The sequence below is a fragment of the Hordeum vulgare genome, chromosome 5H (genome assembly GCF_904849725.1).
Source record: "Hordeum vulgare subsp. vulgare chromosome 5H, MorexV3_pseudomolecules_assembly, whole genome shotgun sequence".
In the NCBI taxonomy this organism is placed as follows: domain Eukaryota; kingdom Viridiplantae; phylum Streptophyta; class Magnoliopsida; order Poales; family Poaceae; genus Hordeum; species Hordeum vulgare.
In genome coordinates this window covers 145,415,899-145,429,057 of record NC_058522.1, presented here as the reverse complement: position 1 = coordinate 145,429,057, position 13,159 = coordinate 145,415,899, and the positions used below count along the sequence as shown (strand labels likewise).

The following is a 13,159-nucleotide window of genomic DNA, read 5'->3' as shown; positions in this document are numbered from 1 at the left end:
CCTTCTTCCAGACATTCTCTTCGTGTTGTGTCTGGGATGGGTGCCTTTCCGTTTTAGTTGGTGAAGATTGTTGATCTGTAGCTTGGGTGTTTAGCTGCTTCATTTCAATAAAATAGGGCAAGGGTAACCCTTTTTTTCAGAAAAAAAACATCATTGAGGTGAGAGGGCAGGTTCTCCAACGTGTACAATCCATTGGAACTTGCCTCGTATGTATGCACTATTGGCTTTTGTCGCACTCTCTAGCAACTATGGATGGTGGCAAGGGACATGGCTAAAAAAGGTAAGATCGATAAACGAAGAGAAAAAAAAAAACTGATTTATCTACTTTACCGTGTGATGCGTAGGGAGGCTATTCATAGGGGTTGAGATGCGATATCCCGGCAAAAATTGCTAAACAAAGCTAATCCAAGCTCCTTGGACGCGCGCGCTCTGTCCCCATGGACGAGACCGGCTCATCCTCCCCGCTGCACATTGTTATCTGCCCGTGGCTCGCCTTCGGCCACCTGCTCCCCTGCCTGGACCTCGCAGACCGCCTCGCGTCACGGGGCCACCGTGTGTCGCTCGTCTCTGCGCCGCGAAACATCGCGCGGCTCCCGCCTGTGCGCCCGGCTGTGGCGCCGTTCGTCCGCCTCGTCTCACTGCCATTCCCACGCGTGGCCGGGCTCCCCGATGGCGCCGAGTCCACCAACGACGTCCCCTTCGACAAGTTCGAGCTCCATCGCAAGGCATCCGACGGCCTCACCGCGCCCTTCTCCGAGTTCTTGGAGTCCTTATGCGCGGAGCCCGGCGGAACCAGGCCTGATTGGGTCATCGTGGACTACTTCAACGACTGGGCCGCCGCCGCCGCCGTCCAACACAAGGTTCCATGTGCGATGCTTGTCCTACTCGCTGCGACTGTGGTCGCCACCTTGGACATTCTACTGTCCGAGGGCACCGTGTCCCCATCGGCAGGAGCGCCAAGGTTCCAGGCGGAGAAGACGGGGGGGCTAACCTCTCTACAACACGCATGGGGGATGTCCATCTCCGAGCGGGTCTCCTCGACGCTCGAGAGGTGCAATCTCGTTGCCATGCGGAGCTGCAATGAGTGGGAGCCCGAGAGCGTCCCTCATGCCGCCACGTTCGGCCGCAAGCCTGTTGTCCCCTTCGGCCTCCTGCCTCCGTCGCCTGACGGAGGTCGCCGCGGAGACAGCGGCAACCAACATACAGCCGTCCAATGGCTCGATGGGCAGCCGGCCAAGTCGGTCGTGTACGTCGCGCTCGGAAGCGAGGTGCCGCTGCGCCCGGAGGAGGTGCGCGAGCTTGCCCTCGGGCTTCAGCTCGCCGGGACGCGCTTCCTCTGGGCCCTGAGGAAGCCACCCATCGATGCCGACGTGATCCTCCCTCAGGGGTTCCAGGAGTGCACGCGCGGCCATGGCCTCGTGATAACGGGCTGGGTTCCTCAGCTCGGGATACTGGCGCACGACGCAGTGGCTGCGTTCCTGACGCACTGCGGCTTGAGCTCCACCATCGAGGGGCTCTTGTTCGGGCGTCCTCTCATCATGCTGCCCATCATGGGGGACCAAGTGCCGAATGCGCGGCTGATGGAGTGTAGGAAGGTCGGCGTGCTGGTGCCGAGAGACGAAAACGATGGGTCGTTTGACCGACAAGGCGTCGCTACGGCGATTCGGGCTGTCGCGGTAGAGGAACAAGGAAGGAGAGTGTTTACAGCCAACGCCAAGAAGCTGCAAGAGATCGTGGCGGACACGGAGTGCCATGAGAGGTATATTGACCGGTTTATTCAGCAGCTGAGATGTTACAAGTAGTGATGCGTACCTCGGCCCTGGACTGAGAACATGCAGTGGAACAAGCCTCGGTAGCCGGCGTCGCGCGGGCGTCCTTAGATCTTTTTGCAGTATTTTTTCGTCGATGCAACAAATTTCGTTCACGATACAGTAATTTTGTCAATGGTTGTAAAAAAAATTATAGTCAAAAAAATTATCTACGTGATCGTAGCAAAAAGACGAAGTTGATAATGCATGGTAGCGAAACAAAAAAAAAGGTTGTAGCAAAACAATCCAGTAAACTCGGTTTGCAACTCTGACGAACATGTATCCAACTTTTTTAATGAACTTTAACAGTAAAAAAATGATGCTAGTTGTAGCAAAAATTAACACGGTTGTAGCAAAAATCAAACGTCGGTCGTAGAAAAAAAATCAACGAACTCGAGTTGCAACCAAACGTGAATGCGACTTTTTTAATGAACAAGTTACAACAAAATAGAAAAGGCTTGTAGCAAATTTAACCGCGTTTGTAGCAAAATCATCACTAAAAATGTTGCATGTGTGGGTCAGTGTATCAAATTCATACATGGTTGTAGCAAATCTGCACTAAAACAATGTTGCATGGGTGTTGACAGGCGCGAGCCGTGACCGACCGGCCGAAGCGCTCAGGCCACAAACGTTTATCTTACTGGAATGAGTTGAAATTGAAACAAGCTTCACTTTCTAATCACGCACACCGTGATTTCTTTGTAATCCTCACTCAGAACTATTGAAAACTACACCCAGCTCTTTTTTTTTCGACAATAACACAGATAGCTCTTTTTTTTGCCACCATCCCCCATAATCTTGGTGCGATTCAAGAGCTCCTGTGGATCTTTGGGGTTGCATGAGGTATGGTGACTTCAACCCAATGCAATGAGGTATGATGACTCCAATCCAATGCAATGCTGCACCGATGACATCCTGGCCATTCGAGACGGACTGATATGTCCGATCACAAGGCTCTCCATCCCCTACTATAAAGGTTGAGAATACCGGAGGGCTTGATTGCCTTGCCTCGGCGCACCCGTTCATATATATAACATGAAAGTTTAGACTATCTTCAACAGCATTTATATATTGGATTGTTAAATAGCAAGACGAGAGAAAAGTTTAGAAAGCCAACAATTTTTATTGTTTTGGATAACCTTTGTATATAGAATTATTATATTTGCACAAAACACACAATGACATGTGGGAACAGTTTGTCATAGACACATTACATACTAGCATACGTATATGTATATGTATACTAGCATAACTCGTGTTCACATACACATGCACACACGCGTACATTTATGCACATGCAACACACACATGTACACATGCAGCACACATACGTACACACACGTACACATGCAGCACACACGTGTACACACACATGTTCACATGCAGCACACACGCGTACACAAAGACGTACACATGCAACACACATACGTACATGTACACAAAAAACACGTACACGTACAAACACAGCGCACGCGCAACACACACTAGTACACGGACCCACCTGTCATTGAGACAAAGTGAGGCTTGCTAAAAATTTACAATGTGACCTTTGGCTTGACAAATATGCAAAGTGTGTGTGCAAATATAGCAAGCTTTGTAAAAAAATGGTGGAGGGACACTGATACAAAGGCTGTTTGAGAAAGTTTTTTTTGGCCAAGATTTATAAAATAGCAAGTGAGTGCAAATATACAAAGGTTGTTGGAGATGCTCTTACAATTACAAAGAGTCCGACATGGACACTATCGATGTGGAGACAGTCGGACTTGGACTCCAAGTCAGCTATTAGACGTAGCAACATTGGTCTCTAACACGCCCCGCAGTCTGAACCGGGAACATGAGTGATCTAAAGACTAGACCAAAAAACACGGAAGAGAGTTGTCGGTAAACCCTTGGTGAAGATATCCGCAAATTGCAGGGCTGGCGGAACATGAAGAACTCGAACTGCTTCGAGGGCGACCTTCTCCTGGACGAAATGAATGTCTAACTAATATGCTTCGTGCGACGATGATGTACCAGGTTAGATGACAAGTACACCATGCTTACGTTGTCCCAATATACAATAGTGGCACTGGAGATTGTCCGGTGAAGCTCTGACGAACCCAGCAGGACTTTGCAACGGCCGCAACAACAACCCTTTATTCGGCCTCTGCACTAGACCGAGAAACTATTGTCTGGCGTCGGGCATACCAGGAGATGAGATTTTCTCCAAGATACATGCAGAAACTGGAAGTGGAGCGACCTGTATCCGGGCATCCAGCCCAATCGGCATGTGAACATGCGGTTAGAGAATGTGTAGAAGAACTATGTAAAGATAGACCATGATCAAGGGTTTCATTAAGATAGTGAAGGATGCGTTTGATGGGAGAAACATGAGGGTCGCGAGGGTCATGCATATGGAGACATACTTGCTGGACATCGTAAGAAATGTCTCGAGGACTGAGAGTAGCATATTCAAGTGCACTGACGAGGCTACGGTAGGGAGTAGACAACGTAACCCTACAACACATCACTTACTCGTCGTATAAATCCCACAACATGCAATGTTGCAGCTATATAGGTCAATACATTGAATGTATTGGCAAGTCACAACACAAGATATACAAAAAAATCTACTTTTACATGCTATCTGGTCGGTGGAAAGTTCCAAGTTTAACTTTGCATAACATTGATTTTGTCGAAGATCATATCAGTACTACATAGCTTATAATATGGTTGAGATGGTTACTCCAACTCAATCTACCCAAGTTGATTAAACTCAATTGATCCATTAAATCTAATGAGATCACCCAACATCTCATTTTTAGATTCTATAATTGTCCGTAAGTGGGGATGCGTGTAACATCCCAATTTTCCTAATTGGAAATGTTTTACAATTATAGCTAAGCATCTATGCATATTGAATGGCAATAAAGATTTGCATTTGAATTCTTTCAAAATTTTCTTTTGCATTTCTATTTGTTTTCTTCGTGCAAGAAGTGTCGGGAAATAATTTCTTGCAAGCAAGAAAGAGCGGAGGAAAATGACCCTCCAAAATGTGAGGCACTTTTGAAAATATTTGAGCCAAGAAAAACCAAAGTTTTATGGAGAAATTAATTGCCAAAAAGAACATAAAGCCTTAGGGATTTTTCTGAAAAAAAACATTTTTTAAAAGTTTTTATTTTGGCCTTGGAAAAATGTTAAACGTGTAGAGATTTTTTTTCTGAAAATTTTGGTATATAATACCCTATATTAATTATTTTTTTGTTTCCTTTTTATTTGTTTTAGTTTCTGTTTTATTAAAAATATAAAAACGGAAAATGTTTTTCTTAAAAAGGAAACGCGCCCGAGCGCACTATAGCCGGCCCATCGCCCGCCTGGCCCGGGATCTCTTGCCCCTTTCCTATTGGGGCAAATGCACCCAGCGCCCCCCTACCCTCACCCGCTGACCCTGGGCCCCGCCACCTCGCCGACCCCACCAGCAGCGCGCCGACCCCCCCCCCCCCCCCGCGCACCCCCTCTTCTTCCTCCTTCCTTCTTCTCTCCCTTCCTTTCCTTTCTCTGGCCCGAGCTCCTTCCAACTTCGCCGGAGCACCGATCCGAACCCGGATCTCTCTCACCTTCCTCTCCCCGAGCCCTAGCCCCCTATAAAAGCCGAACACGAGCCCCCCTCGCCCCGTTCCCCACCTCGCCGCCCCGCCCCACGCTACCGCACGCCGCCGCCGGAGATCCGAGCTCGGCCGAGCCCCGGCCACTCCTGCTGCTCACCCCGAGCCTCCCCACCACTCACCGCCGCCGCAGAATGACGGGGGAGAAGCCCCGCCGTCTCCCCGACCCTTCGCCACCACCGGAGACCCACCGGAGCTGCCCCTCCTCGCCTCACCGCCTCGGCCATCACTGGAAAACTAGCTGGAGAAGACACAGCCTACTGTGAGCCGGCCTCTTTTAATTTCAACCGTTGGATCTAGAATAGACGCGTTAGATTAGATCACGGTACCCCTTCGGTTTTCAATTAAAAGCCGAGCCGGTTTTTCATTACTTAAATTTAGCCGAAGAGGTTTTTGTTAAGATTTGGCCGTTTGTTAGATTTCCCCGCAGCAAACACCCGTAGACCAATCAGAGAGCGCCACGTGTACCCCGTATCCGATAGAATTCAGATTTTAGTTTTCTGTTTTAATTCCAAAACAGAGAAAGTTCCAATCTTGTTTTGATCATAGATTTTGATCTAGATACCCAATGAGGTTGATTATTTTTCTAGTAGATCCCAATTTTTCTGTAGTTTTTAAAAACATATAATTTGTCTATGTTTGAAATTTTCAAATTTGTTTTAGATCAGCTTTAGTTTAAACCTTTTTTTCCTTATTCCAGGAATTTAAAAAATGATTTTTGTTTGATTCTTTTTGCTACTGCTTCCTAGTGATTATATCTTACTGTGGTATAAGTTTCAAATTTGTTTAATTATTTTTACTTGGGGTTTTAACAGAAAACATTTCTGCCTTAGTTAGGTGAAGTGAATTCTTTCACTTTATGCCATAGTTACTTTATGCTTGTGATGTTATTTTACTTGTTGATGATTGTAGTGCTTATGGTGTGTACTTGTTCGTGTCGGTAGATCACCCGGAGTGCGAAGCTTGTTACTTAGAAGCGCTCGACCAAGACAACTATCATCAAGGCAAGTCATTTTGATCATACTATATCCTATGTTTACTATGCATGGTGGTTTCACCTTTCTTTGGCCAATTGCATGCTGAGTAGGTACTTGGAAATTATAGTTATAGGTTGTAGTATCATGTGGTAGGCACACAACAACCCCGATACTTGGTCCGGGGCGACAAATTTCATATTGCTATGCTTGAGTAGACGGGATTCTGGTTGAGTGCATAACACGAGTGATGCGAGGATAAATAAAATACCAAGACCGGTTAAGTCAAGATTTTCAAGACCTCGTGAAGCAATGCAACTCTGGGTGAAGGATGGTTTGACGGGCTCCCTGGAGAAACCAGCGGACGACCCTGGGATGCTGGAGACGTGCCATGACATCTTGCGGAAAGCTTCACCCAGGCTCGAAGAGACGGACGGAGGCTTCAAGACCCAAGGCCTACCTGCACAGGCACAAGTCATTATGGGCTCTGGCTTGGTTGGACAACGCGGCGACTCTGGACAGGCGATGCCAGCAGATGTAGAAGAACGGTAGGATTGGATGGGCACCGACAGGGATTCAGAGGGACCCGTTGAAAGACCATGTTTTGATCATCCGGTCTTCAAACACCCTGAAGTGCGAGGACATACTCGGAGGCGATCAAATCTTGTGGGGAACGTGTGCAAAACTTTGCAGAGTGCCCAAACCTAATCGATTAGCCGTGTCCACGGTCATGGACAACTTGAGCCGAAGGCATTGAAATTTCCCTAAACTCTCGACACAACTTAATAATGACGTGGGAATTATCAACAACTTGGGTACGAGAATTGGTTGGCGGAACCATCTCCTTAACAACAAACAATGTAGTAATATTTTGCTTTCAGCCCTCTCTTGTTGTAGGAAAAAATTGGCTTTATGCTAAAACTTATAGCCCGACCTGCCAAATATGCATGTAGAGATAGTTGGTTATTATATTTCCCCTCTCTTTGATGACTTGCCGGCATATTCCATATGCTGACCTACACGGCTGCAACGTATCATGTTGCAGAGTTATTTTCCGACCAGGAGTGAGGCTACGATCTACGCTCAACGACATGTCCTGGAGTCAGATGGACTCGTCTACCTGATGCTTCCGCTAGTCTTCGTTAGATATCTCATGAGATGGCCTTCAGCCACTTTATTGTAATTCGTTATTGTAATAAAGTACTCAATATGAGATTTCGATTAATAAAGCTGTGTGATTGAACTCTTGATATATTCATTGATGTACTGAGTGTGTACCAGCATGATCTTGGGATGGTACGGAAACACCAGAGGCTTGACTCGTATTGAGTCGGGTCGCTACAACGCAGCTAATCGATTAGTTTTACACTCTACAAAGGTTTGTGCACTTTTCCCCGCAAGAATCGATCAAATCCTTTGTAGCTCATCACACTCGGGTATGTAACTTAAAAGACTGAAACATGGTCTTTCAAAAGAGTTTCCCTTAGCTACGGTACTGCCCATCTCACATACTTATATGAGAGAACTCCTTATTTAACATCGTGTTTAAATTTTATGCCCTATTTGACATCGACAAATGATTTCTTCCCTATCTAACAATGAGTCTAATTTTTATGCCTTGTATGATACTTTTGTCCATTTTAAGCTCAAATAAAACCTGAAAATACCCTTTTGCCCCTCATGTATGTTTGTGTGCACGTGTGTGTGCGCACACACATGCTTTGTGTGTGATGACGCATATGTGTGTGTGTGTGCACGCTGATGCATGTGTGTGATGCATGCGTGGGTGTTGTACCATGTGTGTGTGTGTTGTTGTGTGTGTGTGCGCGATGTCTGTGTGTTGTGCATGTGCTGATCCCTTTGTGTGATGCATGTATGCATGTGTGTTGTTGCATGTGTTGCTGCGTGTGTGTGATGCGTGCATGTGTGTGTGTGTTGTTGTATGTGTGTGTTGCTCACGCGCGCGCGCGTGTGTGTGTGTGTGTGTGTGTGTGTGTGTGCACGCGCTATTGTCCCGCACTAATGTTGTGTGTGTGCTATTGTCCCGCACTAATGTTGTGTGTGTGCTATTGTCCCGCACTAATGTTGTGGTGCGTGCTATTATCTCGCACATGCACATACCACATGAGGGACAAAAGGGTCTTTTTAGGTGTTATTTAGGCTTAAAATGGGTGAAAGTGTCATAAAGGGCACAAAATTTAGACTCGTTGTTTGGAGGGGTAGAAAAAGATTTTCAGTCTTAAATAAGGAAACAAAATTTAAGATAGTGTTAAATAAGGAATTCCTGTAGCACTACCAAATAAGAGTCACTACAACTGATCAACAAGGCCACATCCCATATTAGCGTGTGGTTGCACACGCAAGCTTCTACTTATGAAAACATGATTGATCCCTTTGAGCTTGAGTGAATAGGCCACTAGTGTGAAATCCCGTGGATTCCCCATGAATGTTCCAACTATACTTCACAACCAGCCAAACCAATTTCACCTAGGTAGTTCAGTAATTATCTAGTCATGTTTACTAGCCACTCATAACTCATATTGAATCACTCCCCAATCCATGTCTACTTTAGCAAGGAAATAAAATTCCTACAATATTGGCGACAATGGAGTAAGTCTCGGGCCTACCTGAGCGAACTATTCGGTGTTTAATTCCTACACCAAAGGACTAATTCATAGAGAACATAGGTATAAAAGGAGCATGATCAATATGTAACTTGTCTAGTATGGTTGATGAATTTATTCACAATGACAATTTCTTATAATTCTACACGGGACACTCTAAGTAGTCTATGGCAGCGGAAATAATTCAAATCAACAATCATGACATATAGAAGAATATAAATAAACACAAGAACAAAATATGGCATAGTACAATGTAAAACAACATACGAACGGTTATAACTAATATAGATTTGTATGCCGTTTTAGGATGATAAGAAAAGAAATAACTCGAAAGAGTTGATGGTATTAAATACATGGTTGAATCATGATTTAGGTTTGAATTCATATTTTAGTATAGAGAAAATGCCTTGGACATATGAATCTAGGTTGTACAATAGATGAGGGGTGACTAGTGATTCGATATGCAAAAAAAAAAGAATCACTCAAAAAGGTGCTATGGGTTGAAAGTTATGATCAAACAATGATTTGAACAAGATTTGAATTTGAATAAATTTGACATCAAAAAATTTCGAAATTTAATTTTTATTAGTAATATGGTCTTACAAGGATCATTATGCAAAAATATTCAATTAAATCGGAGTGACGGTTATAAAGTTAGAGGGTTTTGAATATTAGGGGCTAATGTGTAAACTCTGGGGACTAATGAGTAATAGTTTCATTTACGCACGGGTCATGCGACACGTGGCGCCGCGCGAATGTCTAGTACATGTTCGCAGCGAGGCTTGAATGGGGGATGGTCGAACCTTAACGCGTAAAGGTTCAAAAAAATGATCTAATTTAGGTCGTTTAAACAAGACCAGATGAAAGGGAACGCTCATGTTTTAAGCCCTAGTAGTACAGCACCATCCACCCAAACACTCGATGAGACTTACAAAGGAACAGTCCAAGGCCCAGCAAGGAGGGCTAGGAAGCCCAACAAGAAGTGACTGGCGATGAGTGGGTTAACACCACCCAGGAGGTATAAAGCAGGGGATCACTCTGTGGAGAAGCATCGACGATCGACTTGGACGACACGGCGGCGACGGCTACCAAGAACCGTAATTCCCCGTCCTCCACCTTTCCAATTTAGCACATATGTGCTTGTAAGGACTAAATCCGTGTATGCATCATACCATACATTTGTGAGTCTAGCATGCTGCTAACACTTTGTACTCAGAGCCAAGGACCAATTTTTGCTTCCGTCCTCGCGACGTCCATCATTGAGATGCAGCAATAGCGAGCTGATCGGATGCATCGGGACATGGATCCCATCAACAGAGGCGACCACAAGGACCTCTTCAAGGAGCTTTGCACACGCTGGAAGGAGGACATCAAGTTCTCGGTTGCCACCGAGTTCGCATCCTGGAGGCCTGAGATCGACTCCAAGATCGCTCATCTACAAGAGGCGGTTAACTTGCTCAAGAAACAACACGCAAGCGGAAAGAGTTTCGATGCGGGGAGGCGTGTGGGAGCTCAAACCGATGTGTCCATGTAGAACAGTACTCCGTCCTCGTGCGGATCTTTGGCGCGCGATCTCCTTGGGTCGCTGGCCACGACACTACCTCACCTCCATGGACGGCGGTCGATAGGCTGCTTGTGAGTCCGTCGGCCCCTCCGGCCAATGGTACGGCCAATTTCCCAAACCCACCTACTCTTGTCGCAAATCTCATATCACCTCTTAGTGTGCGAGGGAATTTTGCTCCTTTCTTTTCTCCCCATGCCCCTAGCCCACCATCCATGCCGTTTCCGGTGTTTGACGGTGAGAATCCCCTTCTGTGGAAGGACCTCTGTGAGCACCACTTTGCCATTTATGCTATCCATGAGTCGGTCTGAGTTCAGATGGCTACACTAAATTTTCTCCCACAGCAGAAGTTTGGTTATAGTCTGTTAGGAAAAAGGTGTTGAGCCTAAATTGGGAGGGGTTGTGAAATTTGATATCCACCCATTTCGGTCGTGACAACACCAACTTTTGATCAGACAATTTTTTGTTATTAAGAAAACTAAGAAAAGTCCAGGATTACATAGAATGATTTGAGCATTTGATGAACCAATTATTATCCTATTCTTATGAACTTCATCATTTCTATGTTGACACGATTCATCGGTGGACTACGGGAGGATCAGTGGGCGGAGGTGATGAGGACATCGACACCATTGTTACACCCGTAGCCCCACCTACTATACATACTAGACGAGTTACTAGAGCTCGCGTACGCCAACTGAATTACCAGGTACTTTCGTTTCTTGGAAATCCTTCTAATGTTCATGAATATATGATGCTGCCTAAGTTAGATACTTTTGTTGTACTTATGAATGAAGGACCTAGCATGGACAAGAAGGATATACGTTGGAGCAGGATCAATCATGGAGTAGAAGGTGCACGCGCGGGAAAGAACAATGGAGCTTCCACTTGTGATTTTTGCACTTTAAAGCCATCATAAGGAGAGCATGAAGGCTTGGACGGAATATTCAAGAGGCCACTTTACAAATTTCGTCCATAGACTATATAGGTGCTGCACCACTTTATTTTTGGTCCAGGCCCATGTAATTTAGAAATACCACATTATAGGCTATTTTTAGAGTCCGTATGTGTGGTGAAACTGAGTTCGGATCGGTTCAGACCCCTCCTCCAAGGGTTTTTTTTCTCATATATGCAGCCCTTAGGGCGTCGTTTACACTTGGGTTTTGTTTAGATTACAAGTTCTCCATAGCTGCAATTCGCGTTCTTCGTTTGTGTTCCACGACTAGACAAAGGCGTCACAGAACAACACCTTCATCAATAAAGCATTCCTCTTATATTCGCAATATCCAGATTGCAATCTTCGTCTCTTGCTTGTTCTCCGTTTGCGTGCAGGAAAAATACCCTCGCGGTCGGGTTAATCGTGCTCAGGCATGGTCAATAACTTCTCAGAGTTGGTTTAGCGATTTCTAAGGCACGACGTCCTCACACGTTCATAGTCGGATCGTCAAAGTCTACTTCAACAAAACGATACCCACCATCTCATCGAAAGATCGGGCCCCTCGCCTCTATCAAGTGGTATCAGATTTCCAGGTTGCTCGGTGAGATTTTACCGGTTTTTTGTAGTTAGATTGCCTCCATTCTTCATAGCTATAGTCCACGGAAAAGCCAATAAAATAGGGTTAGATCATCATATGTGAACCAATCTGAGCCTTTGCATAGTCTTTTCAGTATTTTGATTTTTTGAATTTGCGGTTACATAGTCGTGTTGAGTTGCTCGTCTTCGTGTCTAGTCCTTTAGAGTTTCGAGTTCTGTTCACGGGTTGTCACGCCGCCATCGCGCCATCTTTCATCACTATCATATACCACCACCACGCTACCATCATCATTGCTGCCATATATCACCACATATCCACCACCAATCCTTGTCTGAGTCCTTTCCGTCTTAGGTTAGTTTCGAGATCCTCTTGTTTTCGGTTTGGCGTTTCCTTACCTGAGTAGCTTTCGGAAAAATAAACGAGTGTGGCACGCTTTTCAGAGCACTTTTTAGGCAAAAATTTCGGAGGGTGAATTGTTTCCCTATTGTTTTGTTAGGCTTTTTAGAGAGTTTTGAGACACTCGCCATCATAGTGATTTTTGTCGCAATTTTTGGTCGTCGCAGCTTCGAATTGCTCCAGGAAAAAAATTGTCAAAAAAATGACGTCTATCATGTTTTTGGTCCTTTGGAAGAGTTTTGAGACACTCACCATTAATGTGATTTTCTGGAAAAAAAAGAGCGCAAAAAAAGAGCGCAAGAAAAAAGAGCAAAAGAAATAAAAGAAACAAAATTAGAGTGGCTCTTCCCTTGATTCCGTGTAGTGTCGTGATTTTGTTGGTGCTCTAGGCTCGCGTCTCTAGTACGGTCTAACCTAGGACCAGTACGGTACCGTCGTTGAGCGTCTTTTCAACTTTGCATATGTGAACTGATTATTGCTGACCCTTTTTTTCTACCATATAATAAGCCTTCCCAGCTCCACATACATCTACATCGTGTGTTTGACACCACCTGGCAATCGCTCTATCCAAGCTTTGAGATTTTTTACTACACCGGTAGCCGATCACCACCTACTGC

General features: G+C 45.3%; 1 protein-coding gene across 1 annotated transcript; it reads left to right on the top strand.

Moving 5' to 3' along the window:
• The first annotated feature begins 437 nt into the window (after window positions 1–437).
• Window positions 438–1,974, top strand: LOC123398543 (UDP-glycosyltransferase 91D2-like). Its single transcript, XM_045093004.1, has one exon. The coding sequence runs from the start codon at window positions 438–440 to the stop codon at window positions 1,800–1,802; it is 1,365 nt and encodes a 454-aa protein (XP_044948939.1). The 3' UTR covers window positions 1,803–1,974.
• Window positions 1,975–13,159: the final 11,185 nt, after the last annotated feature.